This window comes from Astatotilapia calliptera, chromosome 3, assembly GCF_900246225.1.
Source record: "Astatotilapia calliptera chromosome 3, fAstCal1.2, whole genome shotgun sequence".
In the NCBI taxonomy this organism is placed as follows: domain Eukaryota; kingdom Metazoa; phylum Chordata; class Actinopteri; order Cichliformes; family Cichlidae; genus Astatotilapia; species Astatotilapia calliptera.
Window position 1 is genome coordinate 42,612,227 of NC_039304.1, and position 22,994 is coordinate 42,635,220.

General features: G+C 40.6%; 2 protein-coding genes across 2 annotated transcripts in view; one reads left to right on the forward strand and one right to left on the reverse strand.

The window, feature by feature from the left end:
* LOC113019582 (NLR family CARD domain-containing protein 3-like) overlaps positions 1–22,994 on the forward strand; it is a 159,948-nt gene that overhangs the window by 92,870 nt on the left and 44,084 nt on the right. Inside the window, exons 9-10 of the mRNA XM_026163356.1 lie at positions 4,098–4,111; positions 4,736–4,751. Coding sequence (XP_026019141.1) covers positions 4,098–4,111; positions 4,736–4,751 — 30 coding nt within the window. The remainder of the gene's footprint in view (positions 1–4,097; positions 4,112–4,735; positions 4,752–22,994) is intronic.
* Positions 1–22,994, reverse strand: part of LOC113019580 (NACHT, LRR and PYD domains-containing protein 3-like) — a 237,521-nt gene that overhangs the window by 33,229 nt on the left and 181,298 nt on the right. The gene's annotated exons all lie outside the window — the stretch shown is intronic.

The window sequence follows — 22,994 nt, forward strand, 5'->3', positions numbered from 1 at the left end:
GCGTTTGTGCCGCTCAGGCGCCGTGTTTCCTACTGGGTAAAAGACGCTACTCAACGTGATGACGTCATTCGGGGCGACTGGAATCGATAAGGGAATCGTTTTTAAAAGTGGCAAACGATTCCAAGGAATTGAAACAGTGGGAACCGGTTCTCAACAAGAACCGGTTTTCGATACCCATCCCTACCCAGCATTCTTAGTTTTTGTCTGTTTTTGTATCTTTTTTCTGTGTGTATGCCATGGTTCCTAAGTTGTTATGTTAAGATGTTGCTTATAGACTATGTGCACGCTAGCATCAGAATCAGAATCAGAAAGGGGTTTATTGCCAAATGTTTACAACATCAGGAAATTGCTGCGGTGCTTCAGTGCAAACATAGTGTCATAAGTTGCGCTTAAATAGACATGAAAAAATAAAAGTAAGAATAAGAATTAAAAGTGCTACGTAGAAAGATATATACATGAGTGCAGGTGGTGATCAGTGCCAAACATGGAATGATGCAGTGAACACAGCATAGGGTCATGTGTTAGTGGCGGGAACAGTCATACGGTTATTGTTCATGTGTCCAACAGCAGAGGGGAAGAAACTGTTCTTATGGCGAGAGGTTCTGGTGCGAATGGACCGGAGCCTCCTGCCTGAGGGGAGCAGGTCAAACAGACTGTGTCCAGGGTGAGAAGGGTCAGCTGAGATCCGAGCTGCACGCCCCAGTGTCCTGGAGGTGTACAGGTCCTGCAGAGATGGGAGTCTGCAGCCAATCACCTTCTCAGCAGAGCGCACAACACGCTGCAGTCTCTGTTTGTCCCTGATAGTGGCTCCAGCGTACCACACAGTGATGGAGGAGGTGAGGATGGACTCGATGATTGCGGTGTAGAACTGCATCATCGTCCGTGTTGGCAGGTTGAATTTCTTCAGCTGCCTCAGGAAGTACATCCTCTGCTGGGCTTTCTTGATGACGGAGGTGATGGTGGGCTCCCACTTCAGGTCCTGGGTGATGGTGGTACCCAGGAAGCGGAATGAGTCCACAGAGGTGATGGGGGTGTCAGTCAGGATGATGGGGGGGAGTGGGGCTGTGTGCTTCCTGAAGTCCACAATAATCTCCACTGTCTTCTGGGCATTCAGCACCAGGTTGTTGTGGCTGCACCAGGACACCAGACGTTCAACCTCCCTCCTGTAGGCAGACTCGTCCCCGTCCGAGATGAGTCCAATAACGGTGGTGTCATCTGCAAACTTGATTAGCTTGACAGACTGGTGGGTGGAGGTGCAGCAGTTGGTGTACAGGGAGAAGAGCAGAGGAGAGGCATATGCTACTTCTGGTGCGGAAACTCCTGAAATAAAACTCCTTTGTTTCCGGTGTCCTATTCGCGCCTTGTTTACGGTTTAAAACAAGTTAAGCAAATGAATTAATCAAGCGGCGATTTACATTTCTCTAGATCAGCGGTCCCCAACCCCCGGGCCTTGGACCGGTACCGGTCCGTGAGTTGTTTGGTACCGGGCCACGAGAGTTGAGGCTCAGGTGTGAAATGTATAGTTTTCAGGGATTTTATCGGTTTTCAGCGTTATTTTGTTATCGTTTTTATCGTTTACTGGTTTTCCTGGGTCTTTTCACGTGTGTTATGAATAAATTTTCTTTTTTTTCGGTACCGGTACTAGTTTTATTTTGTTGTATTTATCCGCGACATGTTAAAGGCCGGTCCGTGAAAATATTGTCGGGCTCTAGATGTCTTAGACATTTGACCAGAGAGTGCAAAAATGTATATTTTCACTCAAACTTCATTTGTTTCTCTTTTCATGTAAATCCTACTGCTAAGATGAAAATGTAAATGATTGTAAAAGAAAACAACAATTTTATAGAGCAAAAAAAGAGCAAAAATTCTAAAGGGAACATTTAGTTATTTTTATTTTATTTTATTAGTATTTTCCTTAAATGTGTCATGCGCCTTAACATTGGTTGCCAACCAAGAAGAAGCTGTGAGCCAGGAGGGAGGGGGTGAGTGAGTGATTTGTACATGCTATGATTCAGCACAGCAAGGGAGGGGGTGAGTAACTCAGATGTGCTGTTAGCATGTTAGCTGAGCGATGCTACTGTGAACGGAGGAGCTATTGTCTTGATGTGAGCTTCTACTCAGGGTTTTTTCTTCCAGTTCAGAGCAGAAATGTTTTTGTTAGGAAACTGGTTGTTGCTTTTCCCCCCACAATTTTAATTATAAGCTAGATATATTTCTACTAATGGAATTAGTTTGCTAACAGCGACAGGGATGAGTCAGTTGCGCTTGTGAATCATGATTCACGAGTCAGTAACGTGAGTCTCGAGTATTCAGTATTCAGAGTAGTCATTATTTTTGCGATTAGTCCACTAATCAAATCATGCATCCGTACAGCTTATTGCACCAGCAGCATCTGCTCTTATATAACTATCATTAGCTTACAGCTTTAAGTGTTTAAGGTATGTGCTAACTTAAAATGAAGACAAAATGATAGTTTATTAAATCTTAATGAAATCTGAAGATTGTTTCGGTGAAGTTTAATAAATCCATCTGCTCCTTGCTATCTAAAATATAACAGGACACCGGAGTATATTCTCAGCATCTCACACTTCTGATAATCAGCTGTCTGCTTGACGTTTATTCAGCTGTGTAAAAACTGAAAGAAATCTCTCCTTCCGGGTCATCCGTGGATCGAGTTTCCTTCGAGACGTGGGCAGCGATAAGCAGAGTTTTGTATAAAATTAATTATTCAAAGTAAGCTCAGGTATGCCGTTCAGCGGGTTAGTTACAGCGCCGGGAGTAGCCTGGGAGAACAAAATGATACAGAGACTGCTTCAGGTTGCTTTCCCAAAATCAACTCAAAGTTTATTCTTCTGTGCAGGGTTTTTATAGGCAGAAGGGTTCGTGTGTCAACAAGTTTCAAGTTACAAGTTACAACCATATAAGGAAGTTCCCCCTAGCTCTGAAAGGGGCCTTCTATAATCTCAACATACTTTTGACAGGTCCATTAAACACTAGACATTTAGAATCCTTTAGTGATATAAGTTTGCACATGGTAGAATACTACATGTAGTTATTTGCATTAGGAAATGTTTAACCATATATACCTAAAGGCACATAATCAATGGTGTGTGATCTTTAGCAGGCTGCACTGAGGAATGCACTCTGTCCCACTATACCACAGCAGGATCAACGCAGCTATGCCTGTTCCAGTTTAAGTGCCTTCTTTACATATAGATGAACTGTTGGATTTTCCAAATCAGCAGACCAAAGGAAATTGCCGTGGGGTCGCAGCAAGAGGAGATGAAGTTTAAACAAAGGCCATTGCAAAAACAGGGTCCTTTGTATAATATCATCAAAAACAATATCCTGTAAATGCTAACCGTAGTGCTAAAATTCACAACAGTTAAAAACTATAACTTTAATCTCAGCCAAACCGATTTACTCAGGAACAAATAAAATACTGAAAAAGGCCAAACAATAACATTTTGAAGTTATCTAAGTGACTTATATATCATGTTTAACCTGAGTAGTGAAAGATGGCGGTGGGTTTGAAAACAATTTGCCGGAAGTCCGGTATTCTCACCGGCTCTAGTGAGCCTTGAACCCCCAGTTAGCTATCGAACTGGTGGGTAACAGACGCCTCCGAAAATGTTGGAGCGCTTTTGAAAATATGTGGTGTCTTGAGAAACTGTGCAAATATTTAAGGTTTACACAGCTACATTATCGCCTGAAAACATGTTACACATTTATTTTGTGACCCAGAAAGAATAATACGAGTAATATTAAAACTAACTAGCTGCCGCCATTGTTGGAAACTGAGCAGGGCTACGCTGGGCTATGCTATGAATTCTCGGACACAGTTTCTTCTTCTTCGGGGTTTAACGGCAGCTGGCATTCTTGTACATGCAGTGCTGCCATCTTCTGTTTCAGTCCATTATTACACTCTTAAAGCTTCAAACGACGCGTCGACTATTAAATTAGTCGTCGACGATTTTGATAATCGACGTAATTGTGACTAGTGGACTAATCATGGCAGCCCTACTGCACATAGACCTTTTGGACTACACCAAGCAATTAATCTGTGAGAAGAAGAGTCTTCACTGGTACCAAACCAGGAATTCAGAGACATGTGCCAGAACATTTTAGAAAACTGTCAGTTTCCCTGCACACCTGATGGTTGTCTTGCTGCATACCTCATGTTAGTCCAAAAATTCATAACTGCAAATGCAGTTCCTACACCTTCTACATTTGCAGAGGCAAATGACATATACATATTTCTAAAGCGAGAGACAATAGAAGGTGCATCGTTAAACATTTCCAATGACCAATAAAATCATACAACATTGTTAACATTTATTTGTCCTTGTTTACAATCAACAGATAATTTGACAATTGTGTGACCAACAAAATACAATAAAAATGTTGTGGTGTGTGGAAGGAGCGGACTCGAATGCAGATCTCCTTTTGCAATGAGACAGTGAATTTATTTACAGTGTGAAATAATAACAGTCCAGTGGGAAATCCTTCGGCCGTGGCTCCCCGTGGTCAATTCACCCAGCTCCCGAAAGTGCAGTACGGCGATGGCAAAACAGGCGATACTCGTGCGTTTAATTCCCCGCTCGTGATTTGGCTCCCGTGTTCTCCTCTCCACCTCCTGGTGCAAAAGACAAAAAAGAGTGAGAAGCAATCCGAAAGGGAATATGAAAAAGTACATGATCTAAACACTACAAACTAGGTTAGTCTAATGAACCAGCGCTGACTGAAGCCTGGTCACAGCGTTAAATACATCGGGGTCTGACGGCGGATAATTCACAGCAGCTGGTGAGTGCTGATTAATCGGCGGTGTGCAGAAACTCCGAACGGAGCTACTTCCGGGTTGGTGGACCCGCCTCCGAGGAAGCATCAAAGTAAGCACAAACATAAACGATCAGGTCGCCTAGCAGGGCTTGGTCAGACCATGACAAAAAACATGGAAATACAATTGACAAGGTGCCATTTTTCACAATAATTAATGTAGAACATAATTAACACTGAGAGACTCTTGAACTGCAGACTGTAGCAACATTACCACTTGTAGCCATATCTGTTTGCAAGATCAAGGGAACTTGAGAAACTTAACAACATCAGATGTGGAAGGGTCATAGCTCACCAAACCACCAAGAAACCTGTGTGTCACTGATATGTGATAGGACATGTGGTGGGGTTTTGGTGGCCATTAATGCAGCCAGTTCTCTTTGTGTTTTGACAATCCATGGCGCAGACCCCATTAGGATCTCCAGATATGTGGCTCCAAGGGACCGCATGTCTGTGTGGAACGAGGCCTCTCAAAACATCACTATGCATTCAGGAGCCATGTAAAGATATATGCCACCAGTTGAACCAACAGCCTAGGCAGTGAACTTACTCCCTTGACGAAGCATCACAGTGTCTCTTATGTTTGCCATGCCCCAGTCTGTCAGGACTGCCGTCTTAGATGGGTGGCAAACCTTTAAGGTATACATATGAGAACTTTCCAGGTTGTCTAAACCCATATGGAAAAGATATATATAAATGTTATAAAGTTTGTATCTGTCTTGTGTGAAACTTGTATGAAAAGCATACAAGAGTGAAAACAGATATAAGATCCCTTGAAAATTTATATAATGAAACTAGTATGTTTTGGATACTTACTAAAACAATATATGAAAGTAATGAGAAAGTGGCCACTTTCATGCGTAAATCATATAATTTTTTACTATTTCTTTTCCATATGGGAAATCTCACAGATGTTATCAAAAACTGTCATTCCCCATTATATCCCCATTCCACTGAAGAAAGTGGTACATACTAATAAAAGTAGGTAGGGCAGGGCAATATGGCCAAAATATTTATCACGATATGTATTTGAAAATTTGCGATAACAACATAACTGACGATATAATTGATGGGAGACAAAATACTTTACAACTTCACAACTTAATTAGTGGAAAAAAAAAAACCCATCAATTTATTTTCACTTAAACAAGCAGCTGTTTTTTTATGTGCATTAAAGCTATATAAAAATTTAACAGTGCAACGCAAATTCTTTGCTGACAGTTTAACCAAAAGGCATTTCCAGAGGAAATGAGCTGACATATCCTGAGCATAACCATGTATAATATCCACAAAAGTTAAAATGAGGTGCTTTGAAACATCAAACTGCATTGTGCCAAATAAATAGGTCAAGGAACATAAAGTGCACGGGGGTTATAAGAAAACAAATTAGTCAGATAAGTCTAACTTTACTCAACTCATTATTCTTGTTTCCCCCACTTCTGCACCATTGATTCATTAATGCCGAATTCTCTCGCAGCTGCTCTACTAGTATGGTCTACTGCGCGACTGATTGACTTGAGTTTAAAATCCGCTTCATACGCATGTCTCCTAACAAGTGCCATTTTGGGGTCCTTATACATACACACAGTACGGTAATATTATGTTGAAGCACAGTACGTATTACTCCGCGAGGCCCCTGTCTACCGTAGCCATAATGCTCTAACTATCCATTAGGGCTGGGTATCGTCACTGATTTCTAGAATCGATTCAATTCCGATTCACAAGGTCCCGAATCGATTCGTTTAATTCGATTTAAATCTGGGAAATTTTGACAGTCAGAAATATAATTCAGATCAGTACATTTACATATTTTTGTATCAATAAAAAGGAAGCTGACACACGCAACACTTTATCACGGGTGTGAGCGTCACAGCAGAGGCCTTTGTGTCAAAGTAGCTGAGGATAAAACACAGAAAAACATGAAGGTGATTTTCCTGGCCTGGGATTTTATAAAAATATTCTGCAGTACATCAAAAACGAAAGAAAACCATTAATCAACATATGAACATTACCTCTGACGTTACAGCGGTTTTATTAGAGACACGATTAAGCATTTTGCATTTTGAATAATTTTAAAAAGTTTAAATTTGTTCAGTATTGAACGGCAGAAATGAGGTTTTCTTTTCGGAAGAATGTAAAAGGGAAAAAAACAGCGGCCGACAGCGCTGTAAGCAACAGTAGACTTGTGCGTAACAAGCAAGCGAATAATGAAGAAAGCGAAACTGTTCTTGAAGTACAGAGAGAGAGAGAGAGAGAGAGAGAGCTGCGCATCGCGATGGAAGCAAAACAGTAAAAGAGTGAATTCATGACGATGTTTATGTGAAGCGTTTGGATCTCCTTTTGCTGCTGGTTCGGTCAATATTGCTTGGAGAGAGATCAAACTAACAGTTTTAGAATCAGCGCATAAAGGGCGTGAACACAAAGCGCGGACCCGCCGACAGATCAGAATCAGCGAGCTGTCGGCTTTCAGCCCCGACCGTGAGAAAGGCGACATCTAACTGATTCTGATCCACGGGTCACGCTGTGTGTTTAAGTCTATGGGCAGAATCCGTGTACCTGCTCTCATTTACTGCTTGGTGGTTCTTGAAATTTTGTGAGATGTCACCAGAGATTCTGGCATTTCGGGCAAAATAAATTTATATTAAAAAATTGATTCAGGATTTTAATGAATCGATTTTACGTTATCCAAGCCAGAATCGATTCTAATCGATGAATCGATTATAAAAACCCACCCCTACTATCCATTAGTAGGGGTGGGTCATTCGCGAACAAAATGGCTCTTAGAGCCGGCTCTTTGACGTGAACGACGCGAGCCGGCTCCTTATCGCGAGCCGTCACGTGGGTTTTTTTTTTTCTTTCTCTCAGCCTCTCTCTCGCACTTTTTTTCTGCTTCACTCTGCACGCGAGCCTTGTGCTTTACGCTGGGCAGAGGGGGGAGGGGCGGTAGTTACACTCAGTAGCACAAGAGCAGAGCCAGAGAGAGAGAGAGCGAAAGAGAGCCAGAGACAACAACGTCACATTAGAAAGGTATAGTAATCATCCACAACTATTTTCGGTTGCAGATGATAAAGGATTCAGAAAGTTTATTCATGCAGGTCCATATGACAGAGAATGTGCATGTTCTTTTTGTTGTCATATTATAATTTATATTTAATTGTGTTGTGGTTTGCAGTGTTTTGTGTTGTTTTCACTTTAAATTTGTAAAAGGAAAAAGATGAAAATTTAAATAGTTAAAAGTTGAAATGTGAATAATTGATTTTTGTATTATATGATTTATTTATTACATTTTATGTGGAGTGAATAAATAAAAGTATATTTACGGTGGCCCCTACAGACAAAGCACATACAAACTTCAAATCACATACGAACTCTGAAGCATGTGCAAACTCCAAAAAACGTAAAAACTCAAAACACGTAAAAACACGTACAAACTCCGATGCACGTAAAAACTCAGAAGCATATAAAAACTCAAAACACGTACAAAAGACAACAGAAGTGCTCCAGGATACTGGGCGCAGTGTTGAGCCTTTGTTATCTTGTGGCTACACAAGCCAGCAAGTACCAACGACCGGATTTGGTGTGTGGTAGTAACAGGTAAATTAACTTTTTTTTTTAATTATTTGAATATATATGAGTGCCTGTGTATAAATACACAAACAACACACACATGCTTTCAATTGTGTAATTTAAGTGATCTAGTAGCTCTGCTTTGGAAGTTCAGTTCATGCTAGAAATGTGTTTTGGAGTTTGTACGTGTTTTGTCTCTAGGGGCCACCGCATATATTTATATATAAAGGTATATAAATAAAACCACATTTTTTTACGTTAGTAATTCCTTTTTTGCATAATTTTATATTATTGTTAATAATAAATTAATTAAAGCAACAAAACAACCTGAAGAGCCGGTTCGGAACCGAAAGAGCCGGCTCTTTTTAGTGAGCCGAACCGAAAGAGCCGGAAATCCCATCACTACTATCCATCAAGTGGTGCAGCTTCCTAGCTTACCAAAGTTGTAATAAAAGATTTTTTTGACAGATTTGAGTGCCATGTACCACATTAAATTGGTTTAAAGTCAGTAAGCACAACCAGAATACATAAGGCGCACCAGATTATAAGGTGCAGTGTCGATTTTTGAGAAAATTTGAGAATTTTAAGAGCGCCTTAAAGTCAGAAAAATATGCTAATAACGACAGCCCACTGGCATGTTCTACAAAACAAATGTGCTTTGGTGGGTATCTGAAGGGCAAAAAAACAAACCAGTACCACATCACTGAAGTTGCACCATTTTTTACAAACTAATTGTGGTTCATCGGTTTCATTCAACGATCTGCTTTTGCCCTGAACGGTATAATATAGCACAGCCCTAACTAAAAATATAGAAAACAAGCAGTTTGTATAGTCTAAACTTACTACAACATGTTTAGGAATTTTGTAGATGTGCAACAACTAACGTGTCAATACATACAGTGCATTTACATGTGCAGTCCCTTTGTGCAGATTATAGAGCAAATTTACAAGCATCGTGTCTCAAGGACCACACAAGCACCCCAAAGCACCAAACAAATTTTCCAGAACAACCATACATAAAAACCCAAATTCCAATTGCATGCCGCTGTGTCGTGTGTCGTAGAAAGAGATTAAAGTCCCGTCATCCTGCCGCCTCAACATCAAAAGTAAGGTCAAAGGTCTTAAAATATAAAACATATGTAATAAAAAAATTCTAATAACTTGAGTTCTGTGTGTGTGTCCACGCAATCCAGCTTCATGATCCATGATCAAGCTTCAAGCTAGGCAGTTTTGTGTGTGTCTGAAGGAAAGCAGGAAAGTAAGAACTGTGTCACCAACTCATCATACACATAATCTTGAATCAATAACATTAAATGTTGTAATTGTTAAATGCAGAAACATGATCTCAATGTGGTTTTACTAATGGTTAACAACGTTGTACAAATATCTAAAACTGATCAAAATATAACCCAAAATATTAAATGTAAATATGTTCCAGATAACATAACTTGTATGGAGCTCCTAATCTCAAAGAATATCTAACAAACAAAATATATGTTTTCATAAAAGGCGTTGTATAAATTAACTAAAGAAATAAATGGCAATTTACTGAGTTTTAAAAACCGTTTGAATTGAAAATCGGATTTTGAATGAATGTTCATGTTAAAATGTCCTAAACACAAATCTGACTCAAGTAGAATCACATAAACTGAATAAAACATGAAGTGAATTACATCCACATGTGATTGAATATGAATTTTCTATGTTAATATTACGCTCCTCGGTCTCTGACCCACCGTTTTCCGTTTACGTTTTGAGTTCCTAAGTTATCCCTTTAAATTTTGAGTAATAGGATTATCATTTGGTTGCCTTAAGTTTAGTTTGCTTATGTTTCACTCAGGTCTTCTATGTTAGTCGTGTTTCTTGTCGAGGCAAAGACTAAACAGGGTTTTGTGCCCTCACACAATTTAGAGACAAAATACTGTTGTTAATCTGACTATCTGCAGTTTTTACACACATGCAGTTACTGTCCCTCCATTTAGAAAGAAGTGTCAGAGTGAACTTTGGATGTGGCTTCTACATTCAAAACAGACGCTGTCACAGCCTAAATCCCGATGTCGGTTTTGAATAAATTTACTTAAAAAAATAAATAAATAAATAAAAATTACATTTATGTATGCTGTATGCATTTTGTTTATTCCTAAGCTGTGAGTCTACCCCAGCCAAAATACTGTCTTTAGCTATTAACATTTGAAATGATGAAGGCACTTAAGTAACACAATTATCTGCCTTTCAGAAAAACAGAAACTTATCAAAAGATGCTGGTGCACAGCGTCACGTCAAAAAAGGCGCACACGGTGCATACGCATAGAAAAATCTGCATTTTTAACAATACCCGTGTACGTAGCTTTTTTATCCACATTAGGTTTCATGTTTTGTTTTTTTATGTTTACCTTTAGGTTTCCCAGTTTTGGTTATGGTTCAACTTGACCTCTGCATTTTTGTTTCGTAATGTTTAATCAGCCTTATTAAAAGGCTCTCTTTGTTCACATTAAAGTTTTGCTCCACGTTCCTTGGTGTCTGCATTTTGGGTCCGCTCCTCAAATTCTTATAGTCAGCTTCACAGCCTGACTGTGACAATTTAGAATAACAATTAAAATGTATAATGAAGCGTTTTTCAAGTTTAAGAGGGAACCAAACAAGCTAGGACCACCCCGACTCTAACCATAATAATGAAAATAATCTTTCCAATGATCTCAGTTTCAATGTGTGGGTCACTCTGATGTAAAGATCTGTAGAAGCTTTGTCTTAACCCAATCCTGGATTCTGCATAATCCATCTTAAAATAAAAATAAACATTCTGTTTACAGATTTAATTATTGCAGTGATCTATACAGCAGCAATCTTCTGGGGACCCTCTTCAGTGACCAAAGCAAGTTTTTCTGCTTTGACAAGTCTGTTCGAAAACAAAGTTAAGCACAATCCCTGAGACACTTTACCTACTTTAATGACATGATGTCAATAATAGAGGTAGAGTAGGTAGGTAGAGATGTGTATTATATATGTAGATCTAGACTTAGATCGACGCACATTAAACCGGTGCCCGACTACTTCACGGCCAGTATCTCTGTTACGTGGCCTTAGTTCAACCAAAATGGTGTTGATTCTTTTAATTCCAAGTCTGACTTGTGGTGGTGACATGTTTAAGATGTATTTCATGAAAGCACAGCATCCATCAGATAACAGAAACAGGAGGTCAATGTTTGGAATTGCTGAGTCTGCCATGAATTCAAGAAACTGGATGACATGAGTGGCTCACTGCCTTGCACTTTCATGTAGTTTTCTGCTAGGGTTCACACCTTCTGCATGGGCCTTAAATTCTTTCACCATTCTTACTCATGAGGCAAGAACAGACATCGTGTCAAAGTACATTTGTATAGCCCTCATATTTAAGCCTTGGGTCTTTTACCTCAGATGGATTTCATTGATAACACACACATTTTTCTTCAAGCTAAAATATAAGATAATATTTAGCATAGTGATGGGGTTTGCTGGGTGAAAAAAGTTTACATCTGCTATAGATTTGTTTGTCAAAAGTAACTTAAAGATTTTTTCACAATGAGGTGTACAATCACAGAAGGTAAATAATACTTACAATTTCACACTCTAGCTGTGATTGAGCAGCAGTGTAAATCCAACTATTTTCACGGTTGTTGTGGTCGTGATAATTTTGTGAGGCCTCATCGAAAAGGCTCGGATGAGCTTTCCAAAGTTCTACAAGTTGTGCCTCCATCGCTTGTGTCCAGATCACACGCTGCACAGCCGTGCTGCTCCGTCTTTTTCACCGACGTTTACGTGTTTGCGCGTGAGCAGTGTGAGCGGCTGTGGTGACACCCCTCACGAGCGATTGATGATCGGGAGCTGGTCGTGAGGTGTTAATCGTGTCTCGTTACCCCACGTATACTACACGATGCACGATGAAGGCCAAAATCGGGCCGATCACCAAATTGGTCGCACGACTCAAAAAGCGTCTCAAAATGGGCCACAAATCGCACAGTGTGAGCCCAGCATTAGAGCAGCAATGTTTGTTCCCCTCAGAGAAAGAAAGAAAAGGCTGCAAAGGTACAGGGAGGACTGGGAAAAACAACTGGCTGGGAAAGTGCACGATAACACCTTTAAAGCGCACTGCACTGTGTGCTGGCGCACTTTTTCCATAGGCATGCTTCTAGTGGTGGACACATGAAGAACATGAGGGGCGTGAAAGCTCGGGGAACCCTTAACCAATTTTTTGTCCACCAGGCCACGGCAGAAGCAGATATGGTATGTAAACACTGGTTTCTTTTTTAAACCCTCTGGTTAAGGTTAATTTGGGCATGTGCAGTGAATATCAGCGCTATGTGGCCAGAAGTGTGATAATATAATTTATTTTGTGTAATAAACAACTGCAAGGATAGATGATTACAACAAATAGATCACTAATACATAAAAGTAATACATAGATGAATAATGATGATGAGTTATGATGCGTAATCATGGGAACAAGCGGGTTTACAAACAGGAGCAGCTGATTAGCGTTAGAAAAGCTGAAATAATACCTCAACTGAAGCCAATTGTACTAAATGCACTATATGTGCACTGTTACAAGAATATTTTTCTTTCTATTGTTTTCTATAATTTTAAGTTAAGCAGGACAGAGTTCTTTTAAAGAAAGATTTACTTATATTCTCAAAAGTTAAGCATGACAGGCTTCTGTTTAAGAAAGAGACCTGTTTTACTGTGTTGATGTTGTCATTTTGAGCTAAAAATAAATGGCTAAATGAGTCTAATAGAGTCCTGGCCCCTAGCCCTGCCAGTGTAGCAGAAATGATGAGGATGATGATGGCAGCAGCAGCCTTCTCTGCGTGAGTAGCTTAATGTTGTTTGTGTGTAATTTACGTTGAGTAGGCTAACCACGTTATTACATTAATGCATGTAAGGTGAACTAGCAAACACCATCATAGCTACATGCGGCTGTCTTCTTGTTTGATGGCAGATGCTCCCTTCACCCTGGCCAAAAAGGCTAAAATGACCAAAGAAAAAGTGGGAAACAGCTAAATATGAGAGGTTTTTAGACAAAGTTTGTGTTTTTTCCATTGTTTAAGCACTGCTTCCTGCCAAGAGTGATACCATATATGCCCCATAGCTGCAGAAAAGGCTAACATTGTTATCTTTTTACAAAAAAACAGCTGAACATGAGAGGTTTTTGGACCAATTTTGTGTTCTCCATTCTTTAAGCACCGGTTTGAGCACCGTTTAAGCACCGGCACCGTTTCAAAAGCACCGGTTTGGCACCAGTATCGGATAAAACCTAAACGATACCCATCCCTAGTCCCTTATTTATTTTTCAGGGAGTTGGCAACCCTAGTGGGCGGTGAACGAGGAGACCACGCCAGCGAGCAGGGATCGGAGAGAGCGGTCCGGCTGCTGCAGTAACTGGAGGCCAGATCACTCTTCTGCGGGGAACTAGAGGCGGCGAGACAGTGCTCCACCTCCCGCGGCGAGACGGGCCGGTGCCGATTGGCGTGTTACAAGGAAGCGGCGGGCAGAGTTAAGAGCTCTGCCCATCCGGGGTAAGTCTCCTGACTTATCCCACTCTAATGAACGGTAGCCACTAAAAGAGTAGTGACTGTCGCTGCCCCTTTTTTTCCAGCGCGTCGGAGCGGAGAACACGGACAGGAAGGCGAGGGCGCCGCCGGGTTTCCCCCTTCTACACTGTTTGCCTGGATTTCTAATTTTTTAGTGACTTTTATTCCGTGGCGGACGCCACTGGATGTTTAATGTTGTGTTTTATTAATGTTTTTTGTGTTGTTCCCTGGCCAGGGTTGTTTTAATTCATTTTATATTTTTAACTGTTTAAGTATAATAAATTATATTTTAGTCATACAGTTTTTTAAGTCGGTGCATTCCCTTGGCTGCTCCACTGCTCCGTCTGTTTTTTGAGGAGGGTTTCCCTCCTGTAGTACACTTGTGTTAATTCACAATCTCCTTCACCTCGGTTACATTCACGACCTGTAGCTCAGTGAATAGCATCTGACTCTTTTAGCAATCAGGAGCAGGTGTTCTCAGGAGAGGACGTCCCTTTTTTTTGCTTTGCTGCATTGTAAGGTATACTGCTTGGGACTAACACATTAGGGGATATCACTGTTGAATCACAAGCAACCTTGCTGGAAGAGATAGAAAAAAGCTGCATAATTTGGATTGTGTGGTCACGGGGAGTGTCATTGGTAGAGAGAGAAGGTTGTAGGTTTGGTTTTTTTACAGAGTCACCGGGAGCCTCACTATCAGAGGGAGGAGCAGGCTGGTGTTTCAGTGTGGCATGGTCACTGGGAGCCTTGCTGTACGAGGCTATAGGAGAAGTAACCTTTGACCTTGCCTCTGGTGCCCTAAAGATGCCCTCTTCAATTACTGCATCATCCACTTCATCCTCATGTGAGACCATTCTTGGTGTGGGATTTGAAGTCCTCAGAAGTGCCAGTTCCTTAACAATGCGTCTGTCCCTTTACCATAGACATCTGCTGGGCCCAGTATCACTCCAGAGCTGTATATATGGTTGTGTGCTTTAGATCTAGGGCTGGCTCACCCACACACAAAAACCACACAGAGACAGCAACTCAAAAACATACCTGTAATTCATGGACCTTTTTCAGGTGCTTGTCAAGCCAGCAGACTGGAAAATCCAGATTTGCAGAAAAGCCGTAAAAATAGTTAAAAATGCTGTAATAGAAATTGGGTGTATAAAAAAGGTAGTAATTAAATGAATGCAGTGATTAGAAAAAAAGGTGTTGGAACAGTAAAGATGAATTTAGTCTCCTTTAGAATTTATTAGGACTTACAGCTTTCTCAAAAGAGTCAGCTCAATCTCATTTACCACCTGCTCTGTTGTTCTTAGGTGTTTGCCAATATCAATGGGACGCTTATGTCCATTTCTGACATTGTGATGCCTTTGAGTCTTGGAGATGCCAGCAACCTGTTGCTGTTCCTCTGTACTCTTTGGCTCTTCGCTGCTCACAAACACCACCTGTACACAAAAACAAGATTCATACAAGTACTGAAGGAGAAACATTGTTGAATTATTAAATCAAAATTAGGTAAGTTTTGTTTTGTCTTACTGTACCTTTTAACATTTACAAATGTCCTTAAAAACAAATGATCTGCACTACTGTTAGTAATTATGCAAAATTAATTGTATTACCTTTGATATTAACTGCAAATGCAAGGTGACTAAGGGGATAGTAAATGCATTAACGGATAAGAGGTGTTATTGTGTTAATTATAATTAATTAACAACACAATGACATTCAGATCACAATTCTGATTGCAAAAGTTGCCAGACAGCACAGGTCAACAAAACATAAAACAATGGCAATATACGTGCACGCATTGTAACAGCAGTGTGGCGAGGAAGGACCAGCTAGTAGGTCCAGCGGGCATGTGGTGTGGAGGTTAGCTTGACAATTCAGAGGCCTGTCAGTTAAATAGAACAACAGATCTTTATTTGCCATTAACCGAACAAAACCATACAAGCCACAGCTCTAACCTATTCGTACATACATGTGCGGGGGTTGGGTAGTCCACGGCGCCAGCCTGCAAATGCAATGAGAGCAGCATGCGCGACTGTAATGACTGCTGCTGCACTCACACTAGGGGACTCTTGGATTCTGGGATATTGCATTTAGTCATTTCGAGCTGATTGGAGACCAAAACAGCCAATCAGATTTTTTTGCATCTGAGTCTGTGATTGGCTGGTTTTGTGGCACAAATATAACAGTGTAGAAAAAGAGTTGAGCACGCATGGGCAGAAATGTTGAGAGCACAAGCAACACATTGCGAGCAAGCGCAAGTGCAAAAACTGTGCGAGAGGGGCTGCTGGTGTGTGTGTGTGTGTGTGATAGCAAACACTTAAATACATTTTTTGCATGCAGCTATGAATTTTGTTCACTCAAATTTAGTTTTTCTTCGCTCAAAATAAATTTCTCCTCAAAATGCAACACTTGCGCCTGCAATTTTTTTTTATGTGCGCTCAGAATAGTGGCATAAAAATAAGGCCATATATCTTCTCCTAAAGTCCCTGTTTTGTGCTCTCATCTTCCGTGTCTCCACACTCCACATGCTCTCTGCTGTTCCACACTTCTCCCAGGGGAAAATAGCAGATAGCTGTAACGAGACACACTCTCTAGCAGGTATCCACTCAATGACTTTAAACTAGCCCAGACACTGACGCGGAGCCTCACACAACAATCCCTCATCGAGGAGTGCTCAGCCACACTGTTAAGTACCGTAATTGTCGGGCTATAAGCCGCTACTTTTTGCACAAGCTTTGAACCCTGCGGCTTTTAGTCAGGTGCGGCTTTTCTATGGATTGTTCATGATTTTTGTGATATCGTAAGACGATTTGTTTTGTTTGTTCCGCTGTTGTACGGCACTACGTTGCCTGGCGGAAGGGCATGTGATCAGACACACAGTATCGGGGTTCAAGAGTGGTATGTTGGTCACGTGTCCATCCGCCAGGCAACATAGTGCCGTACAAGTAGCGCGAAAAACAAACTTCAAAGTAGCGCTACGCGTTCAGCGGGAGGCGTGGATGACGAGCGGCGATAAACTTCCGAGAAGTAAGTTATGCTCAACTCCACCAGTGGAATCTGACAGCGTGGAAAAGTGTGAAAACATCCACGATCACCAACGGATTTCAGAGGGGCTGGACTGCTGCCTGATGGAGAGGAGGACACCGCCACGGCCCTTCTGAGGGCGTTCGACTCTGACACTGACAACGAGGACTTCTTTGGTTTTGAAAGTGACAACGAAGGAAAGAAGCTGAGAGTGGATGACGAAGCCACCCTGAGCCTGTTCGTTTCCGACACTGGAGAAGAGGACTTTGGTGGTTTTAGTGCGCAGGAAGAAGAGAAAGATGGTGAATGACTGACTTTTCTTCTTGTTAAAGCCGTGTCACTGCACCTGAGCCTAAAAGGTAGTCTGAATCTATTTTTCTGGTGTGCTGCAGGTTATTGTTATGTACTACATTTGTTACTCATTTATGAAGCACAGCACATGTTTCGTACTTGTAATTACCACTACTTGTACATATACCTAAAAAGTTGTGCAAATATGTACTCATAACTTGTTTTTCACAATATTAATAAAAGTGATGTGTCTCCAAACAGCCATCTCTTTCCTGACAATTCCCTTTGTGCATATTCTCTTACATATGATAAGTCAACATTGAAACACCTGCGGCTTTTAGTCAGGTGCGGCTAATGTATGTACAAAACAGGATTTTCCCCTGATTTTAGCTTGTGCGGCTAATATTCAGGTGCGCTTCGTAGTCCGGAAAGTTCCCCGACGAAGCTTGATTAGCTCCAGGTGTGTGATGATCTTTAGGTGTGGCCAAAAACCTGGCAGGACCACACCCACCAGGCCCAGCCACACACACACACACCAATAAATACAAACATAGACACAGGAACAGCAGCACAGTGCAGAAACAAACACATATCATATAAAAAGAGTCACAACTTCTTACTAACCAGGTACCTGACAATGTATGTCTTACCTTCCCTTCAAATTTACAGATTTTGTTTTTCATATCAGCCAATATTAATATTATCACATTTTTCTCAATAATTACATGTCAGAGTATTTTAGTTTTAAGTGGATTCTTTTAATCTTCATGTAGAAAACAGATTTGATTTCATATTTATGGACAGAAATTTGTCTCCAAAGAGTTTCAAATGCGTTCGATATAAAGGGTAAACTAAGCTTAACAAATGTGTGCAGTGATTTGTGTGTAACTTTTGAGGACTCACACAAGCGTGCTTCAATCCACAAAAAGGATGTAATCTGAACGCACATAACACTATTTTACAAACGTGTACATCCAAACCGAAATAAATACTGATCATTTGCACACCATTTCTTATGTTCAGCTTTATGAATCTGATCATTCTGACTTAAGTAGGAAAGGGTTTTTTTTTTTTGTGTGCAAATGTCAAAAAATACACGTAACATCTCTGTCTCCTTAAAAAACCTTAAATGGGCGTGCACCAATCGCCTGATATGCACAGACCAAATCACATGCCCACATGGAGGTTTTAAGGTAAATTTAACGCTGCCAGCTTCTCACAGATCCACAAACTTAAGCTTACACTGGGACATCTGGGCTTCCGTTCTTTGGTTTTGGTTTTTTTGTAACATAACGTGGACGTTACTTTTTGGAAATAAATAGAAAATCTCTAATACCATAACTAGAAACTTATCAATTACAGACTCCACACAGTAGCCCGCCACATCCTGAAGTAGTGGTGGGCGGATCGATCCAAATATCGATAGTATCGATACCAAGTCAGCATCGGTATTGGATCGATGCTGGCCCGGTGAGATCTATTCTTTACTTTGAGTTCTGCTCGTTCACAACGCAGACCCCGACCCGCCACAATAATAAAGCATTTTTTTATTTAATTATAAATAAATTATTTCTCCTAATTATGTCCTGGGTTTTAATAATAAAAATGGAAACATCACAAAAAAACACTTAAGGTCATGAAAATTAATTGCGATTTAGCAATTCAATGATGCATCCACCTTATTTATTGAACAGTATCGGTGTTTATCAATTTGGCATCATTTCTCCAGTATTATACAGCAGAAATTCTTGTCGCAGGTAATTATTTTCTTTTTTTAATATCTTTTAAAAACAGCATCCTACTGTGCCGTACACAAGGGTAGATGGTGCGCAATGAGCGAGCAATCAAGACAGATTACAGAAGTTTGAGATGAGAAGTACACTGAGAGAGAGAGAAAGAGCTGTGCAGAAAGTGTGATTTCATAATTGTGGAAGCAAAACACCAGAAGTAAGAGGGAAATAATGACGATATTTATCAAATCTGAAGTGTAGTTTTGATCTTCTTTTGCTGCTGGTTCATTTTTGGTGATTTTTGGTTAGAGTGATGAAACCTGCAGCATCAGAATCTGTGAGATGTCGGGTTTCAGCACGGCATGTCCATGTATATGCTGTCGGGTGAACAATCCAAGCTTTGTGTGGAATCCATTTATCTGCTGTCATTTACTGTTTTAGCTGTTTGGTGGTTGTTGAAATAGTTTTGTGATTTTTAACCTGCAATTCTAGTGTTTTTGGTGCAAAATACATCTATATTTAAAACTCGATCTAGGATTTAATGAATCAATATCACATTATTCAAACTGGAATCGATCTGAATTGGGAAAATCGACTTTTTAAAAAAAATTTTTTTAAAGAGCCAACCTAATCCACAATAACGTACAGCTAAGTTGTTCCCTCTATCTGCAGCTGAGCTCTGTCTGACTTTCCCCAGCAGACGAATGTCCAGCACGTACCAGCAGATTAAAACTTACATATTAACCTTTAAATGCTACTGCATACTGTCTGTAACTGGTAAATAACGGGGTGTCCAACTCTCGAGAGCTAACGTCCTGCAGCTTTTAGATGCATCCTTTTTCCAACACATCTGAATCAAAGGAATTCAAGGTTCAAGGTTCTTTATTTGTCACATGCATAGTTATACAAGTATAACACACAGTGAAATGTAGCCTGACACGCTCCTTCACATGTGCCAAAATTGGGGGGGGGGGGGGGGGGGTGTAGAGGAAGAACATTATATATATATATATATATAGTATATACACTGGGTGAATGTGCAGTAGTAGCAGCAAGCAGGTGAATTCTGTACATTAATATGAATAGACATCTGACTATTTTACAGGATAGACAATATAAACATATTTAAAATTAAAGGAATTTGAAATGTGTCTGGAAGAGTCCTGTCTCAGTCAGTTATAGATGATGTGAGAGGGCGGGTGTGTGTGTTTAGGGCACGGATGGCTTGGGGATAGAAGCTCCACTTGAGTCTCTCTGTCCTTGCCCGGATGATGCAGAACCTTCTACCAGATTGCAGAAGTTGGAACAGTTTGTTGCCAGGATGGGACGGGTCCTTCAGTATCTGCGCTGCTCTAGTCCGGCATCTCCTGGTGTAGGTGTCCTGAAGCGGGGGGAGAGCAATCCTGCAGCAGCGTTCTGCTGTACGGATCACTCTCTGGAGAGCTTTTTGGTCCTTCACACAGCTGTTCCCGAACCACGATGTCATGTTCTGTGTGAGGATGCTCTCCACAGCGCCTGTATAGAAAATCCTGAGGATCTTTGGAGAGACCCTGAACTTCCTCAGTAATAGCTTGTTACCAGGCCTTTGCCAAACTTGATGGTATGCTGAAGAGCTAATCAAACCATTTGATTCAGCTGTGTTGGAGTAGGGACACATCTAAAAGCTGTAGGAAGGTAGTTCTCAAGGACTTGGAGTTGGACACCCCTGTGGTAAATCATCTTTTCTCATTTATTTTACAAGAAGAAACGTCCACGTTATTTGGAGAAAAAAAAAAACTCAGGTATACAGCAGAAGCCTGGATTTCACAGTTTTGCATTCACTGTAAAACGGGAATACATTAAAAAAAGAAAATTTTGTGGTAATTGTTAAAGTGAATTGTTAAATGTTGTCATTTTTATGCTCACCATCTCTACATTGTTTTAACTCTGTGATGAAAGGAATTCCTTTGTCCCCCTCCACAGCCTCTCGAGGTTCGGGGGGGGCTGTAATGTTTTATCACAAGCACATTCTTGTGAAGGTCTGATGTTTGGTAAGCTTCCTGCCCTTTGTATGGCTTCACTGTGTTATCCATGGTAAACCATACATTGGGTGTGGGGGAGACTACCCTCTTTATGACCAGGATGTTGTAGAAACAGTTGTGATCAGGAACACACATTCTCACATAACACACACACACGCACACATAGTGCCTTGTCTTAGAACCATGTGGGCTTTGCTGTGATGTGTATTGTGTGAACGGTTTTCCCAATAAAAGGCACCAAGCGGAGGCCGTCGTTGGGGACATTTTGTGGTAGACACCGACGAGGCCTCCCTTGCAAGTAAATCGATCGATCACTGACTGTCTTGTTTTCTTCATGATGAATAAGTCTCTAAACTAGTGGAAACACAGACCCAACAGTAATTTGCTGCTAGAATATATATATATATATATATATATATATATTTGTTTATTACAGAAGTTGACTTTCCCTTAAATGGTAAAACGGAAAATTCTGTAATTCTACAGTGTACTCTATATACTATTTATAGGCATTTCGTTCATGTATAAAATGGAAAATTCAGTTTATTTTCACACAGTATAGTTTCTTGTCATTAACATAGTTTTGATTAATAGATAAACTGAAAGTTCTGTTTATTTTACCATTTACATGCACTTCCTTTCACTGCAACTCATAAATGTTCTTGACACATTTAAACATACATTTCATTACATTACAACCTAATATGCCATCTGCTCAAAAATTTGTGTGTGTGTGTGTGTGGGGGGGGGGGGGGGGGGGGGGGCTTTTTCAGCTTTATTTGATAGGGACGTTGGATTCTAACCCGGGCCGGGCCATGTGGCACCCTCAAATATTTGAAATAAATCTGTGCCTAAAACACAACATCATTGGTACAGTTAATGTTAAATATCCTTTTCACATATCATTTCATACTTGTTGGCTTCACAGACGAACTTCAGCGGTCGCAGTTAACGTGTGGATGTTTTGCTCCTCCGTCACAGCCAATGAGCTGCTGACAATTTATTCTGAGGAACAAAAGTGATCACAGCTGAAACAAGTGATATTTTTCCAGTGCAGGTTTAAAGTGCTTTAATTAGTGATAGCTGTTGATCCACACATCAAATCATCTCTAAGGATCGGAATGTTGAAGACAAACACAGAAATATCTCTGCTTATTATGAGGTTAAAAGCTTGATATAGACATAACACTTTATAATATGCCATCAGCATATAACAGCCCTGCACACCAGCACTGTGCTTATATTAGACTTTAATCAACATATAGTTATGATTTCATCACATTAGCTCAACGGGCTCACAAAAATATTCCACTAATGTAACCTTATGGCTTTATTGAAATATTGGATTTGTATATGGTGTGTTTGGATAAATGATGTATCACACTGTGAGATGTTCTGCAAAACAAACTAACACACTAAGTTTGTGTTCTTCAAATACTGAGGAATTTTTGTTGGGTTACCAGGTTAGCTTGGGTTACCCCGTGCTAGCAGTGTCCAAGTGTTTTGTCCCCCCCCCCTTTCATATCGCGCCCCCCCTGCAATGGCTCTGCGCCCCCCCGCTAGGGGGCGGGCCCCACACTTTCGGAAGGTCTGTCCTAACAGCAGCATTTATAGGCCTGTTTTTCTCTTGGAGAGTCAGTCTCAAAGGTTTAGACCTTCTGGTGTCATCACGAATCCAGGCAGACCATCTTCAGAGAAGACAGCTTCCCTTTGTTTCTGTCTGTTAGTATCTGAGTGTAGCAGTCCAAATCCAAAACTATACTACGATGCACATCTCTGGGCAAAAAACACAAATATGTGACACAAACCACAAGGCAGCTGTGCAATATAAAATAATGGGGCTACATGAGCCTTAAAGTGTTTAGTAAAGCGCTGTGTTGGACTGGTGCTCATGGCCAGAGTTAAGTTACATCAAGTGTGGCAGAGATTTGTTTCATTTCAGCTGATAATGCTTAGATTGATTC